Source organism: Magnolia sinica, chromosome 1 (assembly GCF_029962835.1).
Source record: "Magnolia sinica isolate HGM2019 chromosome 1, MsV1, whole genome shotgun sequence".
Taxonomy (NCBI): Eukaryota; Viridiplantae; Streptophyta; class Magnoliopsida; order Magnoliales; family Magnoliaceae; genus Magnolia; species Magnolia sinica.
The window spans coordinates 117,172,278-117,183,751 of record NC_080573.1 but is presented as its reverse complement, the minus strand read 5'-3'; the positions used below and the strand labels follow the sequence as shown (position 1 = coordinate 117,183,751).

At 40.8% G+C, this 11,474-nt stretch overlaps 1 protein-coding gene across 1 annotated transcript; it reads right to left on the bottom strand.

Annotated features, from left to right (window-relative positions):
- Positions 1 to 220: 220 nt before the first annotated feature.
- On the bottom strand, positions 221 to 4,366 carry LOC131255393 (probable inactive receptor kinase At2g26730). Its single transcript, XM_058256098.1, has 2 exons — positions 2,954 to 4,366; positions 221 to 1,025 (listed from the first exon to the last, which is right to left on the bottom strand). The coding sequence occupies exons 1-2, from the start codon at positions 4,251 to 4,253 to the stop codon at positions 367 to 369; spliced, it is 1,959 nt and encodes a 652-aa protein (XP_058112081.1). The 5' UTR covers positions 4,254 to 4,366; the 3' UTR covers positions 221 to 366.
- Between the last annotated feature and the right edge of the window lie 7,108 nt (positions 4,367 to 11,474).

Genomic DNA, 11,474 nt, shown 5'->3' with positions numbered 1-11,474 from the left:
GATTACCTAGAATCATAGGCAATACACAATCCGCTTTATTTCTAAAATAATCGTGTCCGTCCACTTTAACGCCGTTGATAAGACAGATTGTTAGAAACATCGTATGATTTTTTTTTCCTTTTGTTTTGTTTTTAACGGTGACCATGTCTGATCCAGATAGACTGATGGACTGTCCAAGAATGCCTCTGTCCCGAGCGAAATACAATAGGAAACTGGAAAAGGGACAACTGAATCCAACAAACTAAATCATGGATCTTCCATCCAAACAATCCAAATCTATTAAATTAAAAAAATGAAACCCTAGCTGCCGTACGGTACGCACCCCAGCGCAATTTATCGACAGCCACCTCAATCTTCCGTCCCCTTCTAGACTGTACTCGACTCCGTTTGTGGCCGCGCGTGAGATTCGGATCCTTCCGACGGATGCTCGGTCGTCGACTTATCCTTCCCCACATCAGCTTCCACGTGGCTGATTTCCTCTATCCTGCGCACCACCTCCTGGATAGCAGGTCTTTGATCCGGTACGGTGGACGTGCAGGTCAACGCAATCTGGAGAGCCTGCACCATCTCCTCCTCCACCAACGGCCCCTCCCGCACAAGCTCCACATCAAAAACCTCGGCCGTCCATTCCTCGCGGACCACCGACTGAACCCATCGCGGCAGATCGAACCCATCCTCCCCGATTATGGCGAGCGTGGGGGCCTTCCCAGTCAGAAGCTCCAGCAGCAGGACGCCGAAGCTGTAGACGTCGGACTTGAAGGTGGACTTGCGGGTGTCGACGAGCTCCGGCGCACGATAGCCTGGAACGCGGTTGGGAGGCGTGGGGGTGCCACAGAGGGTGTGAAGGCCGTAGTCTGAGAGCCGGGCGGATTGCAGACCTGGGGCGAGGAGGATGTTGGAGGACTTGAGGTTACCGTGCACCATCTTCCTCGATACGTGGAGGTGGGCCAGGCCCTGGCCTGCCGCGATGGCGATCTTTAGCCTGTGGGCCCAGTCAAGGGGTGTACGGCCAGCGCCCTTGCTGCCTGTAGGGAAATTGAAATTTCAAAATCATCAGTGGATCAGGTTCAAAGTAGCGGGGCCCCGCTAAGTGGTCCGGCGTGTGCGGACAAAAGCAGAGATCCGCCCCACGCGTATTTTAGAAATGACGCGGGAAGACTTGTGGACAGGTAGAAAGGGAAACGGAACACTTTTTACTAGGGCTCTAATGGGCCGACTTCTGTCTAAGCCCGCCGGACATTCAGCCTAGCCCGTGACGGGCTGAAATATCCAGCCCGATTCGGCCCGGGACATTTACACAAAGCTCGACGCGAGTCCGCCCAAGCCCGAGCCCTGAGTATCTCTGTGAATAGTGATACTTTGGTGTGCCAAATGAGTGAGAGAAAGAAAAAAGAAAAAAAAATGATACTAGGCTTAAAAAGGCCTATCAAGACGGGCCGGGTTTATTGGCATTTGGACGCTAAGCCCGATTCGGCCCAATTAGCTGGAGCTCGAGTGTCGAGCCTAATAGACCTCTCAAACCCGGCCCAATACAAGCCAAGCCCGAAGGCACTTCGAGACTACGTTGTCCGTTGACAGCCCGCCCTACTTTTTCCCAAAAAAAAATTGAGAAAGAATGCAATCCTCTACAAGAGGATATATAGCTCAACAAGTAGGGACCACCATGAGTTACTGATCCAGATCGTTGGTCTGATGGGACCCAGTGATCATATACTATAACTCTAGCCAATGAAATAATCCCAACCTTTCAATTAGGACCCGGAACAGAGACGTATAACAACGGTCTGAATTGGTAGGTAAGAATTTCCAATCAATGCAACTTTTAGTCTAGGACCCATTGGAAGTGGGTTTTATCAATCCAACGGTCCGGATCAGTCGAACATTAGCCCCCGCTTGCACAACTGAAAGCTCGAGCATACTGTACACCACTTAGGAGGAAAACACCAAATGGATAACGAGAAAGCACTTCTTCAATCCTCAGCCAATGGCATGGTTGGGCACAATTGGACTTGGAAACGAACGGAGTCCGATCAATTAATCAGGACCATTGATTTAGTTCCAGTGTATATAAAAATTCAATGTCCAGAATCATCCATTCAGTAATCCTGCCTTCGATTGCTTGAGCATCCTGTTAAGGAGACCTAGGGCCATTCACTTGGTATGATTTTTTAAGTGGTGATCCCTCAAAAGTAGGTTGGAGTGAATGGACGGTCCAGATAGATCGATTGAAGTGTCCTCGAACCTAAAAACAAAGGCTGGCTTTCATACTCGGCCGAGTGTCATTTTCGGAATAGGTTTCCATCCTATTCAAAGAGGAATCCGATGTGGAAGTGTAACGCAAAGGCGTTAGCCCTTTAAGACAATGTCAAGGCAGACAAAACTGCTTTCAAAGGGTAGTTTTATATTTTTAGTAGAAAGATGGAAAAATCAGGGTATAGTGGGAGCTCCTAAGGGCCATATGGGACCTGGAAGGTAGAGACAGATTGATGAAAGAAACCGTCTATCTTATGTGGGCCACACACTGGAGTGTGTACACTTGAATATGTACCGTTGAAAAGAATTTTTCAACGGTATGGATTAGTTCTTTCGAGTTACATATGAACCTACTGGTTAGGTGGGCTCCACCACCATGGCCCAAAAATCTACAAGAAACTGGAAATTCCTAAAACTTTACCGTCCAAAGATGGAAAGGACAGGATCTTCCAATCGCAAGATTTTCGGGGCCTCGATCACTCCCATTGGGCCCCACACGTACGGAATCTACAGGTAGGATGTTGAAAAACTGCCTCTCTCTGATTGAAAACGCGTAAATGTATCTAATTTCATCACTGAAAACGGCCATTATTTTTAATTTTTTTTTTTAAAAAAACGGAATTTCCATGACTGCAACTTCAAACCAGAAACAGAGAGAGAGAAAGAGAGAGTTCAACACAAGAATCGAATTCAAACATACCATGTAGAAGAGAAGACAAGCTTCCTACTTCCATGAAATCGAAAACCAGCAACTTCTCGTCCTTGGAAAAGTAAAATGCTCTCAGCTGCACCAAATTCTCGTGATGCACCTTCCCCAACATTTCCATCTGCAATTCAAATTCCCTCTTCCCAGCAATAACCTCCTTCAATCTCTTCACAACAACCATCGTCCCTTCCTCCAAAACCGCCTTATACGAAGTTCCCATACTCCCTTTCCCTAAAACCTCGGCCGACGCCCGCAACAGATCCTCCAGATCAAAGCTACGAGTCCCACCATCGAAAAACACTAGTTTGTTCCTCTCCGCCAATCCTCCACTCACCCCGCTCTCGTCTTTCGACGATGAAGTGCCGGTGTCCGGCACCACCCCTGCTGCTGATCTTTCAGCAATCTCCTTTGGAGGTTTTGCAGGCCGTTGCCGACGCCAATGCCGCCTAAAACAGAGGAAGAGAATAAGACCCAAAAGAAGAAGAATTGCCACTCCGCCCGCAGAGGCCGATATTGCGATGATCGCCGCTTTCGAGAGCTTTTTGGAGGATTTCTGATTTGGGTTTTGTGGGGGATTCGAAGCTGGAGACGGAGCTGGCGGTGGGGGTGATGGGTTGCAGGGAATCAATGGCCTGCCACAGAGATTAATGTTTCCAGCGAACGACGACTTGTCGAATCGTTGAAGGGTTATCGGAATTGAACCACTGAGATTGTTATTTGAGACATTGAATTGTTGTAAGCTCGTGAGATTGATGGAAGGGAGATTGCCGGAGAAGCTGTTGTTTTGTAAGAAGAGGCGGGCGAGTCTGGTCAGATTGCTCACGGAAGAGGGTATTTTTCCGGTGAAGTTGTTGAAGGAGAGGTCCAACCTGTTCAGACGGGTTAACCCTGTCAGACTCGGAGGGAATTCGCCGGAGAAGACATTGTTCTGAAGGTAGAGGTTGCGAAGAAGCTTGAGACCAGAGAAGTCAGCTGGAAGGGGGCCTGAGAGGCGATTGGAACGGAGGCTGAGGACGCGGAGCTGGGTGAGCCGGCCTAGTGTGCCGGCCGGAATCTGACCCACGAGGCCGATGCCGGGGAGACGTAGAGAATAGACGAATGAGCGATTCAAGTCGCAAAACACGCCGACCCAGTTGCAGGCGGAGTCAGATGAGTTCCATTGCAGACGGTTCTCGTGGGGTGTCTGGTTGAGGAATGACAGAAGAGCCTGTTTGTCCTCAGTCGGCTCCGAGTCGACTCGGTTGCAGAGAGAAAGGGAGAAAATGAAGAGTAAGAAAACAGAAGGAAACGCCATTTTGTGTTTTTTAAGAGCTAGACGGTTTTTTATTAGAGGGAATGAGAGAAGAATGGCTTTTCAAGGCAGTTTTTGTAGACAAGGGAAGCGGTTTCCAAGCAAGAGGCCATGAGAGAGAGAGAGGGGGAGAGAGAGAGAGAGAGAGAGAGAGACGTATATATCATAACGCGGAATGCTTCGTTTCGGTCTCGTCATCAGATCGTAACAGTTCCGAGTCGGAAGTGTGGTACGTGCAAGCTCGCATCTTCGCAAACTTGCTCTTCTGCCCCATCTACTTAATATTCTAGACCGTTCATCTGAAATTTCTCCTACCACATGTTCATATTAAAAAACAAACTCACTTGATTCTGATATCTTTATCATCCATCCGTAAGCGTCCTACCAACTTCCTTTATAAACCGTTCTTTAAAGTTCATTTTATTTGAACGATTTAATCTCTAATGAATGGAAATATTTTCATATGGCGAATCTAAGATATAAAAATCTACTTGAACGTTATGGATCATCACAAGGTAGGGAAAAAGGGCAGAGTAGATTGGGCGAGCATACACAGGCGAGCGTTTATATCAAACCTCCAGTTATTTTGTGAAAGAACATCGGACCATCACACATCAAAGTCATGATACGCGTACTTATTGTTTTCTAAGAATGATAATTTCGACCACTTCACGCGTATGGACTTGACGTACGTGCGTGAGGTTGAAGGGCTCATCGAAACCGGTCCATTGCTTATGGTGTCGTTGTACCAAAATTTCTAATTCGGGAGTTGCTTAGGTGTTACCCGGACAACACGTTATTGGGTGTTTTTTCTGACCGTGGGGCCCACCTTGATGTTTGTGTTCTATATCCATACCATTCATCCGTTTTGCCAGCTCGTTTTAGAGCGTGGATGAAAAATGAAGCAGATCCACATCTTAAGTGGACCATATCATAGGAAAGACGGATGGTTGACTATTAAAAGCTTTTCATGGGATTTAAAAGTTTTGGATTGAGCTTATATTTGTGTTTTTCCTTCGTATTCAGGTATGTATGAACTTATCAAGAGGGTCAGATGGCTAATAAACATTACAGTTGGCCTTAGAAAGTTTTAACGGTGGGAGTTCAATAGCACTGTTTCCTGTGGTGTGGTCCACTTGAGATTTGGATCTACTTATTATTTTGGAACCTGTCTTTAAATGATCTGGAAAAAATGATGGACGGTGTGGATATACAACACAAATATCAAGGTGGCCCCACGGCCAGGGCAACACCCTCTAACATGTTACACCTGTAACACCTAATCGGCTCCCCCAAAATTCAGGTCGAATGTATCATCAGGCGGCTGCTATTAGACAATAAAAATGGACAGTTATATAAGGGGAGTTATTTTATAATGTGACGAAGTATGACGTGTTACACTCTAGCGCTCAGAAATTGTACACATGCGATTTCTTAACTAAAATCAAAACGACTAAATTGTGAATTCATTCCCAAATCAGGTTGGATTATAGGATCGGTTGGCTCTTGCCTTAGCAAACAGGACCATGGGCAATTTTCACTTTTAAACGTCCAATACAGCAATGGTTATGATTCAACCAATAAAAGGCAAATATTCTACGGCTAGGATTTTCTCACTATATTAATTGTTTTGGATCTGTTGACTTTTGGTTTAGTTTTGGTCACGTGTGGTGTGTGCGGGCGTGCTAAAATTGATTGTGCAACTCAATTCAAATAGAATAACTTGACCTAAGCCCCCCATTCAGACACTCGTGAATTAATTACAGAATAATTAGACGATCGTAAGAGGATAGGATTCTTCCTTCGAATATGGATTCCACGGTGCGTTCCGTATAAAAAGACTTTTATAAGTGAAATCAGTCAAATAAAAAGAAAATACTTATGGTCGAGGATAGTAAGCAACTATAAGATGCCTTTTATGAAAGGTGAAATGATTGTGTTAATACTGATAATAGTCCATTGAAAAAGGATAGACTTGGATTACCGCTAAAGATTACCACTACTCCTAGGATAGACCTTGGCTATAATAAAGAAAGATAAATTTAATTAGTTCATTGGATTAGTACGAGACAACTTGCTTTGTTGAATTCTTCCACTATTTATAGATCTTTGTTGTGGCTTCTCTTCAAATGTTTCTTCATTTATTTGATAGTTATGACAGTTGAATTATTGCCACGTCAGTCTTTTAGATTATTCCTTCTCTTTTTGACATGTGTTATTTTAAGCTTTTTTTTGCTCGACCTCTTTCTGCCTCTTGGACTTCTCGATTGTGCCTCATCATCAGATGATGTGTATCATCCAGCTCAACGCCATCTGTACTTCCATAGAAAGCACTCCAAATATCTTTAAAGATCTTTTACACACTATACATTTTTCGTGCACCAACACGTGTCCTTTGTTAGTGCACTTATTTGTCAATCAAGTGAGTCTGTGTGGTAGTGCGTCGGTTAAGTCATTAGAAGTTGAAGACCAAATACACAATAGGACATGCAACATCAAGAAATGAAGAACATGTAAATCATGAATTGCCTTGATGACTTCAACGTTAAAATCGAAACAACATAACTTCTAGATGATCAGTTCCTTAATAGGTAAATCTTTGTTTGATCACCACATAGCCTTAGGAGCTTAATTAGACCATGATAAATAAGTTAAAAGAGGTTAATAGCTGGTGTAAATGAAACTGTCAAAAACAACAAACTCTTAGGGGACCTCGATCGATCTCAATTGATTGTGTCGATCAATCGAACATGGGATAAACTGCACAGTAAATTTACTGACCTATTTCGACAAAGCTCCATTGATCGAAGGTGGAGCTCGATCGATCGAACATGGCCAAAACTATCTGGTGAGTTTACTGATTGAATTCAACGAAGTTCGATCGATCGAAGGCCCTCGGTCAATTAATCAAATGTGCCGTTATTTACCTATTTTATAGCCGTTGTAAAATGTTTTTTATATAAAGGGCATTCGGCATATGGATGGGTTTTTGGTGTAACAGAAGCCTAGATGATTTCTCACCCATATCCCTCGTAATAAACCTCTATACCAATGAGATCTAAGTCAATTTATTTTATTTTATTTTTTGCGTTAGCGCTTTAATGAGGATTCCAACCACCATGATAAAGATGAACTCAATCTCCTCCTATTTCTAGAGATTAGACACTAAGCTTTTATATATATATGTCTAAATCTTCTTGAATCTCATATACGTGAATCTCTAATAGGAATCAACTAATTAAGGCCATTAGTAATAAGAAATTCAATCATCCTCTCATCACCTAGGTCACATCATCGGTACATCTCATGAAAGGTGATTATTCGTAGAGCTGAACCAGCAACATCGACAAACATGGGAGTAATTAATAAGCATATTCAAGTACGGGAGAGCATTGAAAAAGTATCTTAAGAAGGCACTACAAAAGGAACTCAATCCAACAAGTAATTTGTCATTGTAGAATCCATTCACATTCCTTCCTTATGTAGGATTGAGTGTAGAATTTGTAACACAAACTCGAATAGGTTCTTGTGTAGGACCTAGGCTCTTGTATATGGCCGAATTCAGCAAACACAAGTGTGTATGTGTTAGTCTCCATAAGGAGCTTTCGACAAGAGTGTATATATAGCTTTGGATTAGGACCACTAGGATTGGTAGTTAGCTGATAGAAAATCAAAGAAAGTTTCTTACAGGAGCCATTGACACGAGTGAAAATGTGTTCCTCTGACACAGGAGTGTATGTGTAGGTTAGTGGTTAACTTAAGAGAAACTATCGTAAAGGTTAGAGGTGAACATATTGAAAACTCCTAGGATAGCAAAATATCATTATACTCAAGGAGAGTGTGTCCATTAGGAGTAGAGTAGAAAAATCAAATCACTATATATGCTTCTGTTTATGATTGTCATTTAAGTACAATTATATTCAAACTTATGTGTTTGTTTAGTTAAATTATATGGATGCTTAATCGGATTGTATGTTAGGCACTTAACTTGTAAGCACACACAAGCTCACTATCTCTATAGATTAATTGTTTATTGTTGCATCATTTGTAGTGTATGTAATTGGACCCATTGGCTTGAAAACTTAAGTTTATTTGCCTTATTATTTTAAATTGGTAATTTTTTTAAGTAGGCAAGAATTTTTAAAATTGTCATATTCATCCCTTTAGGTTTTAGTCGTAATTCTAAGCTCTTTTAAGCTTTCGCACACACCATGGTAGATAATCCATGCAATTTCAATTGCTATCAGAACCGGTTTCTCTTCAAGGACTTAATTGTCTACAGTAAGATCTGTAAGAGCTTTATAATTATGTCTACCTATGAGGGGAGTGCCTTCACACGACTACTATATTTTGATAGGTCTAACTATGCCTATTGTAAGAATAAGATGAGGGTATTCGTGGGATCTTTTGGCTATATGGTTTGGGCAATTGTTGAATAAGAATGGACTATACCGATAGAACAAGTTGTGATTGATGGTATAACTATTAGCACTCTCAAAGATAAATCCAAATGGAGTGAAGATGAGAGAGCTCGGTATACCTATAATGCCAAAGCTCTCAATGTGATTTATTGTGTGGTTTTCTTCAATGAATTCAAATGCATATGTACATGTGAAACGGGTAAGGAAATGTGGGACATATTGGAAACCGCCTACGAGAGAACAATCACAGTAAAGCGCTCAAAGCTTCAGATCTTGACCACCCAATTTGAAAATATTAAAACACAAGAGTTTGAAACTTTCATGGGGTTTTATAGCAAATTAAATGACATTTATAACTCAATATGGAGTTCATAGATCCATTTCAGACAAGTTTACTCTCAAGATAACCTCAATAGAATAGTGTAAAAATATAAATGAGACGAGAGTAAAAGAACTTATAGGTTTTCTATAAACATATGAACTACACTTTAAAACTCCCCCTAGTAAAAAAAAAAACTTACTGTCTTGAAAACTTCACGTAGGCAATCACATAGAAAAATTGAGTATGAAAATAATAGTGATGAAGAAGAAGAGGAAATGAATAAAAAATTTAAGAAATTTCTCAATGATCGAATAAGAAATTTGCTATGGCATGGCCTTTTACTGCTCTTTGAGGCACATATTTAAGATCAAACTCAGATAGTGCAAGCACCCATTTGCCAATTTGACCATTAAGAATTAGTCGATTCAACATGTATTTGATTAAATCACTTATTACAATTACATTGATGGATTTGACAAATAAATAATGACGTAATTTAATGACTGCAAAGTACAATGATAAGCATAATTTCTCTATTGCAGAATACCGTCTTTCGGCATCCAACAACGTTCGACTAAGATAGTAAATCACATGCTCTTTTCAATCATCATTGTCTTATGCTAGTAGGGCATCAATCGACTTTGCATCAGCCGCAACGTTCAAATTGACCGGTCCACCTTTGACTATTGGCATTAATATCAATAGTTTCATCAAGTATTCCTTGATCTTATTGAAAGCCGACTAATGTTCTTTTTTCCATTTGAATTCATCTCATTATTTTTACTTTACCAACGGAAAAAACATGTTAGTCTTTTCTGCACAATTAGAAATGAATCTACATATAAAATTAACCTAACTAAGAAAACGTTGTAATTCTATTTTGTTTCTCGGTGGTCGAGCATCTATAAATGCTTGAGCCTTGTTTTGATCTATTTCAACTCTTCGTTAATGTATCAAGAATCTTAAGAAATTTTTGATCGATACTCCAAAAGCCATTTGAAGGGGTTCATCTTTAACTTATGGACCCTCATTCATTCAAATGATTTGCACAAGTGAGTGAAATGCTCTACCACATTCGACAATTTCACTACTACATCTTTAATGTATACTTCTATAAAATGGCCAATCATATAATGAAAAATTGCATTCATGGACCGTTGAATATTGTCTTTGGTACATCCGGCATTTTAAAGCCCAAATGGCATTACCACCTAACAAAAAATTTCCAAAACTACAGGACATTTGAAGGCCGTGTTTGGTACATCCTTAAGCAAAATATTTATTTGATTATATCTTGAATGGTCATACATAAAGGAAACTATTTTATGTCCAGCTGCTCGGTCGACCAATTGGTCAGCCATGGGCATTGGATATTCATCGTTAGGTTAAATTTCTTAAATCAATTCAAACTCAGAATTTACCATTTTTCTAATGACTAAATCACGTTGGAGATCCATTCGACATATTTGATAGGTTTAATGAATCCATCTTTTAGCAACCATTTGATTTCTTCTTTTATTTTTTTGGGTAACTTCGGTCATCATTTTCCTATGCAATTGTTTATGCAGTTAATACCCTTCTTTTATGGGTAACCTGTGCTTGAGCAAATTTTGATCTAGTTCAGTCATTTCATGATAATCCTATGCAAAACAGTTAGCAAACTCTCAGAGTAAATCAATGAGTTCAGCCTGAACTTGTGGCTCCAACAATTCGCTGATGAAAGTAGGCTTAGGGTCTTGTTGTCCCAAAGTTTATTTCAATCAATGGATCTTGAACTTGGGCATGTGAATGGTTTAACTTTTCTGGGGCTCGTTTCATATCTTTCTATGTCATCTTTGTTACCTCGTCGGCCAGTATTGTGATGTCGACCATGTCGACTAGATATCTATCACTATATTCTTTCAAGCTGTCCTCGAGATACCTTATTCTAGCCGTAAACTCAGTTGTTCTTCTCTTAATTGATGATTGACTTATCACATGATTTTTTCTATAACACAGTGTGCGGCTATCCGACATGGCACTATAGCCTTTGGTAGATCGTTGTTTAATCGTAACATAGTAGCAATATCTTACACTATGATATCCGGATTGATTCCGTCGTCTATACTAATTAGACGTCCATATTTATGCTTTCCAGTAAAACATATCGGCCCAAGCTTGTCTCCATAAAAATAAGCTTTAGCCGTATTGGATATGACTAAAAATAGTTTATTATCTAGCAACACCAATTTGACTTTGTCTTGATTCCAGAAGATTACGAATTGGTGCAAAGATGATAGGATACATGAAAAAGAATATATCATCATATCTTTTTCCAATAAGGTTTTGTAATTTGATGAAGTGTAGACCACAAAAAGGCAGCCAACATTTTCTTAGTTCCTGAAATTACATGTGGAATAGTTCACCACGGCACGTGCGAAAGCTTAGTGGAGCTATATAATTATGCCTAAGTCTTTGAGGGGGGTGATTAGGATCGATTAA